At 38.0% G+C, this 13,774-nt stretch overlaps 2 protein-coding genes across 4 annotated transcripts in view; one reads left to right on the forward strand and one right to left on the reverse strand.

Annotated features, from left to right (window-relative positions):
* The first annotated feature begins 713 nt into the window (after positions 1–713).
* On the forward strand, positions 714–1,421 carry LOC117359687 (claudin-8-like). The gene has a single exon (XM_033942904.1). The coding sequence runs from the start codon at positions 714–716 to the stop codon at positions 1,419–1,421; it is 708 nt and encodes a 235-aa protein (XP_033798795.1).
* A 4,189-nt stretch (positions 1,422–5,610) lies between these two features.
* BACH1 (BTB domain and CNC homolog 1) overlaps positions 5,611–13,774 on the reverse strand; it is a 45,330-nt gene continuing 37,166 nt past the window's right edge. For all 3 annotated transcript variants that reach the window (XM_033941919.1, XM_033941920.1, XM_033941921.1), the window contains exon 6: positions 5,611–9,438. In XM_033941919.1, coding sequence (XP_033797810.1) covers positions 8,989–9,438 — 450 coding nt within the window. In that variant the 3' untranslated portion in view covers positions 5,611–8,988. The remainder of the gene's footprint in view (positions 9,439–13,774) is intronic.

Raw genomic sequence — 13,774 nt, forward strand, 5'->3', positions numbered from 1 at the left:
TGTTTATTCCAATAAACAGGGCTGCGGCCTATATTTTCCATTAAGTCTGTGTCCAGTATTTTGTGAAGGTGAGGAGGAACAGGTGGGGAAGAGGTCGGAGGTGGATGGGCAAAAGGGGTCCTTCCAGCTCAAGATGTTAAAGATGGCTTTACTGAAGCATGTATAAACATACAAGATAAATGAAATACTGATCTTAATTCACCAAGGGATTTTCTCCATAGAAAGCCAATGAATTAAAAACTAATAAAACTGCCCTGTGTCTTTGAATTAGGTTCATGGCAGACAATCAGGGAAATTATGCATGTTAGATATGGGACACACCCAAGTAAAGTTAATAATTCAAAGAAGTTCCCTTGCTTTTTGTCTCTTAATTGTGAAATGCATTTTCTAACTTAAGCAGTAATTATAAATGTTTCCACTTTTAGTCAGACATAGGTGGAGTATCAATTCCTTTGGAGGCGGTCATTGTCACACGTGACTTGATTAATAAAAGCACTTACTTGTGCCATACGTTTTACATTTGAATTTGAAAAGCTGTCTTACACAGGCCTTCAGCAAACTGTACCAGATTTCAAGTTCATTAGATCTGAAGAAGCCATCACTGAAGAAATCCGTTGTGCTCATTTTTTCTCTGTGCAACAAAACTGAGAAGTTTTCTCAAGTGCTTCTGTATTCTTGGAAACCCATTCAAGTCTGCTTCTTATTGCTGCAACATGGCGCACTACATAATTCAAATCATTGGGATAATACTGGGTTTCATTGGCCTGATTCTGACTGGTATTGTCACAGGAATGCCTCAGTGGAGAATATCCATCATGGTTGAAAGCAATTGCCAAACTGCACAAAAGCGCATTGATGGACAGTGGATGACCCGATGGGAAGGACTGTGGTCAACTTGCATCAGTCAATCCAACATGCAGATGCAGTGCAATAGCTATGAATCCTTGGTAACTGTCACAGCTGATCTTAAGGCTGGCAGAGTGCTAATGGTCTTTGCATTAATACTGTCAATCCTTGCCTTCATCACTGCTGTTATTGGTATGCTCTTTACACACTACCGTCGGAGGAATGAACAAGGCAAGTATTACTTGCTAACTACTTCCGGAATTGCTTTCATCTTGGCTGCTCTTCTGGTTCTGATCCCGGTGAGCTGGACGACCCACAGCATCATCACAGAATACGACGCTATGTGTAAAACATCACAACGGCTAGAGATGGGAGAGGCTATCTTCCTAGCCTGGCCAACTATTCTGTTCCTTCTCATTGCAGGCATAGTACTGTGTTGTTTCTACCCTCGTGATGAGAGACAGGAGGACAGCGTCGATTACACACCATCTATACATCAATGTCAAAAGCCTCTATATACATGTCAGATACAAAAGAAAACGCCGAGTGTGTATTCCAAGAGTCAATATATTTAACAACTTTTTGCAACTCTGAACACAGCATAGTTATATTTACACGTGGACTTTACTGTTTCACTTTAAATTGAAATACTGCTGTGTCAACTGTGGAAGGACTTTTTATGTGGTTTTCAGTATTAACTGGTTGGTCACCAGTTTTCATTAATGTTTTCACACATAATGTATATGTAATTTATTTGATAATGTAATATAACTTGGATAATGATACATTGGGAAGAATGTGTGAAATTCTGCTGAGAAGTAGAATAAATAGGCAGGAATTACTTTGGAGAAATGGCACTCATGAAGGTTCCTCCTGTAACAAATGACATGAGCTATGCGTTCATAGTACTATACTGTCATAAAATGCACACCTTCTAGTGTGATTCTTTGCCCATTAAATACATGTGAAATAGGTAACATATGGAAGTTTGAGAATGTTATATTCCACTGATATTTAGGAAATCTCTCTCTAAATGTACAGTAATAACATGAACAGAAGGTAGTATTATTTACATAATACAAAACATCTAAACAATTAGAGAAGAAAAAGAAAGATTGACTTGTAATTTATGAGACGTGCTAATACTATCCAGCTGTGCCTCTTGCATGATTGGTTATAAGCACATTAAGACTTGATTGAAATATTCATTACCTATATGTATCTCCCATACAGAGGAAGAAAATGAATCATCATAAATAACTGCCGATTCAATTTTTTTTATATTGTTTCTTTTATATTGTTTTGAAATGTATATTATTCTTTTTGTTCCGCTGATGATAAATCTCACAGGCAATAGATACAGATCAGAATTAGCAAATAGTGCTAGAATTGACTAATGTTTTTCATGTTGACTAATTGGTATGTTTTGTGTATTCCTTTTCTTAAAATAATAAAAAAAGAATCTCCAATTCACTTCAAAGTTTTATGTATATGTTATACATTATTAAAATAAATTCTTGTTTATGTCTGTTTTTGTACATCACTTTACCAGGAACTGCTGAAAAGTTCTCGGCCCAACCAAGAAAGTTGGGGAAGTCTCCATCAAGGGTTATCCACTTAGTCCAACCATTTTTCACTTTTTTCATTCCATCGGAAAAATACAGAACAAAAAAAAGTGGAAAAAGGTGGACTAACCCCCTCTTCTACGAAACTGTGCTAACAGTTTCTAGCGCGAGGAGCGTCGGGAGCAGCATGGGCCATTCAGCGCAGCTCTCTGTGCTAAAAACCGCTAGCATAATTTCGTAGAAGAGGGGGTAAGTGTATAGCCTTCAATGGAGACTGCCCCAACTTTGTTGGTTGGGCCGAGACCTTTTCAATGGCCCCTCTTAATGGTCCTTTTCTTTGGGCTGACATATACACGGAAATGATTCAAATTGTACCTATCTGCTCAACTACAGTAAAATCCATAATACTGTCAACATGAAGGGCTCACACTTACAAATGGCACAGATCCATTTTTCAAAATCCAATGAAGTTCAAATATATCTAAATAATATGACTTAGAACACTTGATGAAGTTGAATTTACTAACAAAAAGACTGAGGACACGTTAATAACCATATTGAAATTGACAGATTGCACAAATATTAGACCAATTTACCCAAAGAGCTTCTAGTCACTCTGGAAACTGCCCTTCTCTGTGCAGCTAAAAATACTTCCATACTGTGTGCCCTTCTAGCTAGGTTAAAAAAAAAGGCATTTCTACATGTGTAGACTGAGGGACAAAAACAGCACAAGTACGGTACTTGGCATTTTCCCAAGTTTCCAACTGTATTTAGGGCTTGCCGCGCCTATCAAGCAGGCTGTCTAGGTGGCTTAACAATCATAGTAGTCAGAAGGTACTACTACTATAAGAAAAGAGTAACAAAGAAGTGGGATGAAGGCTAGGAACTGCAATTTTTCATAGAAAAGCAGGGAGAGGCCAATTTGAGGGAGGACACACTTAAATTTCTCAACTATCTATTCCTAGGCGGCTTTACAAATAGCAGCATACAGAAAATAGAAAACATGCAGAAAAACAAAATTTATACAAGCAACAATCATTTTATTTAACTGTAACTTGTTCCCAGTCATCCAAGTCTATCAGTTAAGCAAGACTGGAGATTTTTGATTTGTGTGTCTCAGTATCGGCCTAGGGGGAGGTAGAGTTGTAAGTCATCTGCGAAAGAGTGGATTCTGATTTGGTGTTTTTCCGCTATCCAGTACTGGTTTGGCATAGTAAGGCTTCCTGAAGCACTCCATAATGGAGTGGTTTGGGTTCAGATAAGGATTTCCCTAGTAGAACTCTCTGGGATCTGTCGTTCAGGAATGAGAACCATTGAAGTGCGTTGTCACTGATTTCAATGGTTTTTAGCCTGGACAGGAGAGAGTGCATCATTTTCTGTGAGCAGGGAGGATAGAAATATGTATGTACACTTCTTTGAGATCTAGAGAGCAGTCGGTCATTTTTTTCCCCAAATGAGGTAAGAGGGTTCTCAGCTGAAACTTCTCCTTTACCAGGAACTTGTTTAGTGCTCCGAGATCTACGATCAGATGAATATGCACTGTCGTCTCCCTCCCCCCCCATGACAATGTGGCCCTCATTAAGAATACGCAGGAATCTAAGAGTGGTAGTTTTGTGGTATCTCGCTTACCTTGCTTGGACCCAGTCGAGAATTAGGGGGGGGGGGTGTTGACAGTATTTAGCACAGCATGCAACTTCAGTAGCCCGACTAGCCCATTCCATAGCAGCTTATTCAGATGATCTTAAAGAGGAGTGCTGTAAAGATACTGGAACTGGCGCCTGTGCAGAGGCATCCAGTCGTTGCTCCTTCTCTAGAGGAGATGCTTGCATTGCAGCAGCATTGAAGGGGGGAACAGTATTTTTGGGTCTTGCTTTCTTACTTGGTTCCCCCTTCGGCAGCAACACTGTAGTAGCTGAGGTAGAGCTGGACATTGAAGTTGATGGCCCTGGAGTAGGACTGCAAAGAGGAGCCTCAGCACTGGAGTAGGCCATCCTTGGCGCTGCTTCAAAACTGACCCCAAAATTTTAAAATTATTGGGAGGAAAACAATCCTGAGAGAAAAGCTGCCAACACGAGGTTCCTCAGAAAGAAGGAGGCTAGTAGGACAAGGTCTAAAGGCATACCCATCCAGTTATACTGGCAAATAAATGGAAAATAAATTTAAATACAGGAAGGCACAAAACATATGCAACTAATACATGTAGAAAGTAAACGCATATAATACATTATATATTAAAAACACATACGATACATGCTGAAAGGTGTGTGAAAAGAAAACCAGAAGATGGCTTCTCTGCTCCGCAGAAAACAAAGAACTGATGGTCCCGCGAACTGGCCAGCGGGTGGGAAGGCACCTATCTGATATGGACAGTCTCTTGCTTTCTTAAAGTGACAGATCACTTTGGATGGTCAGTGCCAGGTTCCGTGAATGACGTCACCTCACATATGAGAATATGCTGCCTGTTTGTCCTGCGATGTCTCTTACATTTTTAGTATACAGCACTATAGCAGCAGCACTATAGAAATAAGTAGTAGGCATCAGTGTCAGCACATAAAACAGCAGGAAAACAAGACACACTGCCCTTTTTTTTTTTTTAAACACAGGCAATACGGCTAAACTGCAGTGTCACAAGTCCAGAGTGCTTCTCAGTATAATCCAACAAAAGGTTGGCCAGGCTTACAAAAAGGGAGAAATACAAGAACCTTTAATATATAACAGTTTGGGGGGGGGGCTGAAGGAGAGTCCTTTCACAAAAAGCACCCTTATAAAGCATAAAAGCCAAATTTTCCCATTGTCCTCTGTGTATCTCCATTACCCTTATCCATCCTCCTTCAGAACATCTCCCTCATTGCAAATCGGTTTCCACCGAACTAGTTCCTTCCAAATCACTCTTGTTTTATCACTCCCCTCTTACTTTCTCCTGCTACATGCCGGTTCCTCTCCCAGTACATGTGGATCTCAGAAACAGCAGCACAGGAGTTTGGACACTGATCCTGAGTTTGAGCACAAAGCGGTGATGTCACTAGGCAGAGCTTCAGAGTATCCTAAGCCCCGGAGTTCGGCCTAAGCCCCAGTGCACAATGCTAGTCATATGCAGAAGTAGGTCTGGCAGTTCTCTGGAACCCTGATTTTGAGAAACACTATTACAGGGAAAACCTAATTATTCTCTCACACCTAAAAAATACAAGTGAAACACTAAAAAGGGGTAGGGCGTGCTTTTTTAAAATTTTAATAACAGAGTCCAACATATACATTCATGATGAAGTATAATATGGCTGGCTAATGCAAGTAACTGATATCACAAAAACCACTTACAGATTGAGGGGATTTTTTCCCAAAGGAAATAAAAAGCTATCCATATTATCACAGTAAGAGAATTTAGATCACAATGTACCTGAATACATAGTTACTGGGTATTTGGATAATACAGTTATCAGGTTTGTTCCATATAAATGACATCAAGGACAGATGAGATTACACATGAGAAAGTACAGCTATTCAACAATTCTTATGAAATACAAATCTTTATATAAAAGCCCTGGTTGAATTTCTTAGAAAGTTGTTTAATAAATCTTAAGAAAATCAAAATAAAATAATTGCATTTTAATACAGCGTTTATCATTGATCACTAAACCAGATTTGTTAAAGGACGGCTCGCTACATGAGTTATTCTTGTTAAATATTAAACAGCCCTTTTTATTGTATACTTAAATGCATCCACAACAAAAATAAGTACACATAAAAGCATGTATTTGGCATGTTTTATTAGCTACAACTACAACACTAAAACCTGATCCTAGATACATGTACCTGCAAAATAATCATGAGGTCAATGCAGGACATTAAGAGAGTCTCGATTTTCTCACACTGGTGGTAATTTAGTAAAACATTCTGGATTAGAATGTCTTAAGAACAGAGAAAAGCAAGAGAAAAAACTCCATGAATAGGTCATAAAAACTTAAAGCATCAACGCTGGCTTTTACAAAGCCACAGTAGAGGTTTCTACCGTGGACCAGTGTGGTAAATGCTCCGACACTCAGATTCTTATGAGTGTCACAGCATTTACCTTGCCGGCCCATGGTAGAAACCTCTACCATGGCTTTCTAAAAGGAGCCCCAAGTAACTTTGGCAAAGTTTGTTCCAAAGCTGTGACATTTGCGCTGTTCTTAAGTGTGGTAATTGGGTTTCTCTGCGCAGAGCGCACTCTGTTTAAGTTAAATGTACTGACTGACTTAAATGTACATATATAAAACATCCTAAATGGCTCAATATTTGTTTGGAAGTTAAAGGATTTCTAGTTAATTCTTAAAATAGATGCGATACTTCTGGTATAAATCTATATCCATTCTATTATACTACAAATCAAAAAACGCGAAGAGTTAAAATTGCTACACATTGGAAAACAAACAATCTTTTTAAAAAAGGGACTTCTTTAAATGACAGTGGTATCTATTACTAGCAAATAATTCCATAATGAAAAAAAATCAAATTGGAGGATATTTAACTGTTTCTATTAACTGTATACCAGCTTTACTATTATGGCTTTAAAATGTTAAAAATCGCCAAACCTTCAACAGTATGCTTACCAAATCTTGGCAAAAATACTATCTGCAATAGAAATAATCTATATTATTGCATTTAATTTAAAAAGTTACCTGAGACTTCAGTATTATCCAAATTTCATCATTCCCATTTACTATTTCTGCAAGATTACACAGCTGAAGTCTTCATGTAAGTGATGGCAATGTTTCGGCTTTGAATGCTAAAGTAACATTTATCCATATGACTTCATTGCACAATGGCAATATCATTCACATTAAGTTTGGAATGAATTATGAAATACTGTACATGCACAAAGCCAAAATCCAGGTATAAAGTTTACTTTTATTATAAGCAAATCAGGTTCTATTACTGTACTTCAAGTTGAAAGTATCCTCAGCTCCTCTTTCTTTCAGACAGTACAGTGGCGCCCTCTGCAGGCCTCCATGAGCTGGAATGCCTTTGGTTGTGGAGGTAGTAGTATCATATTAAATGCTAGCAGTACCCTTTCTAGATGCTGTTTAGAAATGTTTTGTTGTGATTTTTTACACACAATTGGCAATAACAGAACGATTTAATGCTATGTAGATAACTATAGGATAGATGTACTAAGCTTCTTCACTTCCATGCTGACAAAACCAAGAAAAAAAAATAATTAGTACAGCTAGCACTATATTAGCTTTAAAAAAAATAAACTCCCCCCCCCACCCGAAAAAAAAAATAGCTTAGCTATGAAGAAAATTTGAGGCATTAATTCTGTATGGAAACACCAAGCTATATGTCTACAAAGCACAAATACTTTATATTGTAGCAGCAGGGGAAGCACAAAATTTTCCTGCTATATTTACATGCACACAGATGGGTGCACTTACTGAGGTAGGACTTCAATTTTACCAATTTGCATGTTTTGTAAACTTGCATATTTTAAAATGAACACTCACTGTGAGGCTTAGTACTTGAACATTTTTCTTATGTAGAAATAAAATCATTGCATGGGAGCAAATTGTTCTCCCAATGATTTATTAAGGAGGGAAAAAAGTCCTTAGAAAATCCAAACAATGGTCCTGCGTGCTAAGTTACAACTAGAGAATGACACTGGGACAAATTTTTCCCTGTATCCATGGGAACTCATTTTCCCATTCTGTCCCCTTGAGTTCTTTTCCTGTTCCTGCCTCATTCCTGCAAGTTTTCTCCTCATCTGCACAAGCCTCACTTTAAAATCATAAAAGTGTTCGAGGCAGAGCTTACAGGAATGGGGCAGGAACAGGAAAATAACTCACGGGGACGGGACAGGGAAATTGAGTTCATGCAAGAATGGGGACAAATTTGTTCCCATGTCATTCTCTAGTTACAACTAAACCATGTTTCATTCATGCACTCACAAGAGGGGGGGAGGGGGGAGATACATGCAAACCAGTGAAAGACACTGCCATTATGTTTTCCAAAATTAAAAAAAAACCTGAAAAATCGGATTTACACATCTTACACCCTTCTAATACTTGGAGATTTTACTCCACGATGGGCAGTGTTAGCATCTTCCAGTTAACACACACGCATACACAATTTGACAATGACAGTTTAGCAGGTTAAACATTATGCAGACCTACATCAAATATCTCCCATTTACAAAGTCATTGCAGAGCATTTCTTCTACTTTCCCATGTAATTTTATCCTTTTAACTACAAGGATTCTGAGGCAGCTGCTTCAAGCAGCAAATAATCACAATTTACTGAGACAGAGATCAATTTTACTTAAGAATTTAAGGAAGACTCAATATGTGACATGGCAAATTATAAAAACTCAGCAACTGCACTGAATAATCCTCTGAAACATAAAAGTAATTGTATAATCAGAGATATATTAAACATGTCCTGAAAATAAATTACCCCCTCTATTTCAAAACAGGGGTGCTGAGTTTTCAGAAATAAAAAAACTATGGAAAGAATGTGTTGTGTTCCTGTACCAATAGAAACAATACCTTGGTCAACCATGGCATCTCTATACTGTAGATGGCAAGAAATGAATACAATACCACATTTATTCATCTGTAGTGCATTTATCAGTCATCTGTTGACAAAAGTCTATCATCCCACTCGGAGCACAATGCTCCGCAATTAATGCTTTTTCTGAAACTCTTGTGGGAAATTGAGTCACTTCTGGTATACGACAGTTAGTTGGACCAAACATGCTTCCTTCACAAGCACTGACACACTGCTCAGTGACTGCAGGCAAACAGCAAAATCCATCGGGCAATGCAGAGTACACTATGGCTTCACATTCAGACTGAGGAGGTTGGTCTTTCTCTGGGATTAAAAATGAAAGTGGACACTCTGAAGAGGAGTGCTTTGCAAGGATTTGTATTTGCTCCTGACTCAGGGCTGCTTCTCTACAAACTTGCTGACAAAGTCCCATCAGATTCTGTTTTGTTTCACCCAAAGTTGACAAAATGTGATTCCTCTCCTTCAGAAGGTTATTCTTCTCATGTTGCTGCAAAAAAGACAGTTGTCATTCACTCCTGACCTCATACGTGTAAAATCTTCAAAGAATTCATACTTATAAATTTTTCAAAGAATCACCAGTATTCATTTGCATAGCATATTCTTATTACTTGAGAAAAGTGCAATGGATCAGCCATAGTTGCTTCTCTTAATTATAAATATATGGTTACATTAATGGATTTGGATATGCTGTTTCTTCAAATACTTAACTTTCTGAACCAAACATGCATGAAGTGTGTTATTTTATTTTGCTTTTCCCATGCATAGGTGAACAAAAGAGCATTTATTTGAATATTTACAGAAATGTTACACCCTGCATACCCATTTCAAATAAGAAAAGAAAACTGTATACAAGATGGCAACACACTCCTATCTTTTTCCCCCCATCTCATCTATGTATGTAATAAATACCAATCTTGACCATCAACTACCCTTGAACTCCACTGAGGTCTCAAAAGAAAAGGCAATTTCATCTCCTCAGGAATGTAGATTGGTGGTTACCAGAGACAGGACAGAAGGGAATAGCCCCCAAGGAGTCATATAAAAGGAGAAAATCATCATGGCACTTTTAGAAAAAAAACCAAACTGGAACAACAGTCAAAGAATATATAAAACATGATTCTGGTGAAATCCAAAAGGGTTGCAGGGAAAGTTGCAGAACCGATTGTCCAAACCAACTCTTTCTTCTGAAGTTTTGCTCTAAACAGTAGCGTGAAGTGAAAGTATGGATCAAGGATGCACCAGGGAGGGGAAGGCCCATTTTCAATGAAGCAATTTGGAGGTAAGGGGGGAAGGAACGTTCTATAGCAAGGGGGGTCACTTGCCAGCAGGGGAGAGTGAGAATCTCTCCCACTGCGGAAGGGGGGGTGCATGGCCAGGATTTCTTGGCAGTGGGAGAGTGTGGGCATCTCTCCCGATGTAGGGGGGTGTCGCCGCCATTCCGGGGGGGGGGGGTTGTTCGCCACCACTGCAGGGGAGGGGTGTTGTGATGCAGCGAGAGAGAATGGTCATCTCTCCCGCTGCATCACAATACAAGCTTTCTAGCAATCTTTGACACTGGCCGGCACCCCTGGATCAGTCGCTTATTTTTGTTGCCAAAAGTTGAAACCGCTTTTAGAAAATGGCTCGGCATTTTTTAAGAATCCTCCAAAGGGCTCATTTCAATGTTAAAGAGCTCATTTGCATGTCATTGTCAAGACTGCTAGAAAGCTCGCTATTGACAGAGATAATCTGTTATGATAATCCGCCGCTAAAATGCACACAGGCTAAACCGTCAGTAAACAGTTTTTAATGATGGTGTTAAAGTTTTGAGATTCTAGCCCCAAGTGACTATCCAAAAAAGAAGGAAGACCCAAAGAATAAATTTGAAAAGAAAGAATGTTATACTTAAAAGAAATTCTGTAAGCGATTGGAAGTATATGTTCGGACTTAAGTAGCAGAATAATGTGGTCAAACTTAGAACAATGATATAACAAACTGTGTAGTAATTTTGAAGTAAACAAAGCTGATATTGAAGGTGATCAATTAACAGTGAATTACAATAATCAAGCTTTGAAAAAAACAGATAGTGCAAGAGAGTCCAAAGTGACTTTCAATTTAAAAGTGAGTGAATAGAGCATAACTAACAAATTGTAAGAAAAGAAGAGAAATTTTTTTTTTATAATTCCTTATTGTTATTCCATACTTCAATAGTGCCATACATTAATACATAACATATAATACGCCAATATAAGCACATTCAACTTATAATTATACATAACCAATCATTCCCCCCCCCACGTATAAATACTCCCACCCTTCCTTGGATGTGTATAAAACTAAACAAAAACTGACTTAATCAAAGACCTGCTATATTGAAGGATGCCAACGGACCCCAAACCAATTTAAAAGAATTACTGTGCCCCAAACTATCTGCATTCATTTTTTCATATCTATAGGTGGAACACAAATTAGCCCACCAGAAAGGGAAATTTAAACAATCATAATTCTTCCAGTTTCGGGTTATCATCTGGATGGCTATCCCAGTCATTATAAGGAAAAAAGACAGCATTTATATCGATGTATGGGAGGCTTAACATGTAGTAATATTCCGCATATAACCAACTGCCTCATACGTCAGTGGAATTGATGATTCTATTATGTTGTTAATTTTACCTCATATTGAAGAAGAGAAAATTCTGGAAATGTGAGAATGAAACAAAGTATTGTCCAATGTTACTCCAGGAATTTTATGGCAGAGTGGTGTCTTTCATGGTAAAACATGGAAGATTCGATAAGACTGGAGGCAACATGGATTCACTAGAGGTAGGTCTTGTCAGACAAAGCTGATCAATTTCTTTGACTGGGGGACCGGAGAATTGGATAGAGGATGTGTGCTAGATGTGGTGTATTTAGATTTTAGCAAAGCCTTTGACAGTGTTCCACATAGACTTCTAATAAATAAACTGAGTGCCCTTGGGATGGATCCCAAAGTGACAGGCTGGGTCAGGAACTGGTTGAATGGAAGGCGACAGAGGGTAGTGATCAATGGAGATCGTTCCGAGGAAAGGGATGTTACCAGTGGTGTGCCTCAAGGTTCTGTTCATGGGCATGTTCTTTTTAACATTTTTATAAATGATATTGCTGAAGCGTTGTCGGGTAAGATTTGCCTCTTTGCAAATGAATAACATGAAGAAAGATCTGGTGAAGCTTGAAGAATGGTCTGAAATTTGGCAGCTAAAATTTAATGCTAAGAACTGCAAGGTCATGCATTTGAGCTGCAAAAACCAGAGGGAACGGTACAGATTAGGGTGTGAAGCTTCAAGTTTTTATTAGTGTTTGATGAATCGCTTATTTAATTTCCTAAGCGATGTACAATTTATAAGAGAAGGGTAGTGAATATATTAGAATAATTTCAGACTTACGGAATAAGACTAACATGAATCATGGGGGGTAGAGGGGAAAAGTTACAATTCTTTGTTAGAGTTGAAAAACAATGGGGAAGTAAACGAGAGGAAGGGTAAAAAATTCAAAAATGTTAAAAAGAATAAAAGAAAGAAAAGCAAGCTTATGCTTTCAGGTCAGTGAGAGATATGCTGAAAGCATCTTTAAAAAGATAAGTTTTTAGGATTTTTTTAAAGGATGAGAGATCTTTTTCATCTCTGATGTATTGTGGTATAGAGTTCCACAGTTTGGGGGCCATAACTGAAAACATATCCTGTCTTCTGGTGCCTATAATTTTCAGGGATGGAACTGTAAGAAGGCTATGAGAAGTTGAGTGGAGAGACCAGGATGTGTTATAGGGAGTAAGCATTCTGTTTATGAATTGAGGTTCATTGTATGTTAAGGATTTAAATACTAGAAGTAGTATTTTAAAAGTGATGCGATGGCTTATAGGGAGCCAATGGGATTCAATCATCAAGGGAGTGACTTGGTCATATTTTTTAGCATTGTAGATCAGTTTAACCGCCGTGTTTTGAATTATTTGGAGTCTTCTTTTTTCTTTTTGCGAAATATTGAGTAAAAGAGAATTACAGTAATCAATTTTAGCTATGATCAATGAATGAATTAGTATATTGATGGATTTGGGCTCAAGAAATTTAGAAATCGATCGTATCAGACGCAATTTGAAAAAACATGTTTTAACTGTATTGCTTATATATTCATGATATGAAAGTTTGTTGTCGACGATGACACCTAGGATTTTTAAGGAAGAGACGAGCTCTAAGGGGATATCGTCAAGGAAAAAAAGGTACTCAGGGTAGTGTCCTTCTTCCAAGTAAAAAGCATCGATTTCGTTTTTTTAATGTTTAAGGCTAATTTATTGGAATTTAGCCATTTTTTTATAGTATCGAGTTTTTTATTAATTGCCCTAATTTCATCTTTATTTTTCAGGTCTATAGGGTGCAGTAGCTGGATATCGTCCGCGTATGCAAAATATGTGAATCCTATTGATTGACACAGATTTAAAAGTGGGGACAAAAAGATGTTGAATAAAAGAGGTGACAAGACAGAACCCTGGGGAATACCGTAGGTTGAAGAAAAAGTTTTGGAATTTTCGTTATTGAATGTGACTACTGAGAGCGCCCAGAAAGAAATGAAACAAACCAGTTTAGGATTTAGTCATCAATACCGAAAGATTCCAGACGATTAAGTAATAAGACATGGTCGATTGTGTCAAAGGCCGCAGACAAATCAAATGAGAAAAGGACTACTGATTTATGGTGATCTAAGTAGTAATGGATAGTGTTTATCATTCCTATCATTGAAAGTTCTGTATTATAAAATTTCTGGAAACCTGTTTGGTTGGGATGAAGAGCGTTTGTGGATTCGATAAAGTCTGAAAG

This window comes from Geotrypetes seraphini, chromosome 4, assembly GCF_902459505.1.
Source record: "Geotrypetes seraphini chromosome 4, aGeoSer1.1, whole genome shotgun sequence".
NCBI lineage: Eukaryota > Metazoa > Chordata > Amphibia > Gymnophiona > Dermophiidae > Geotrypetes > Geotrypetes seraphini.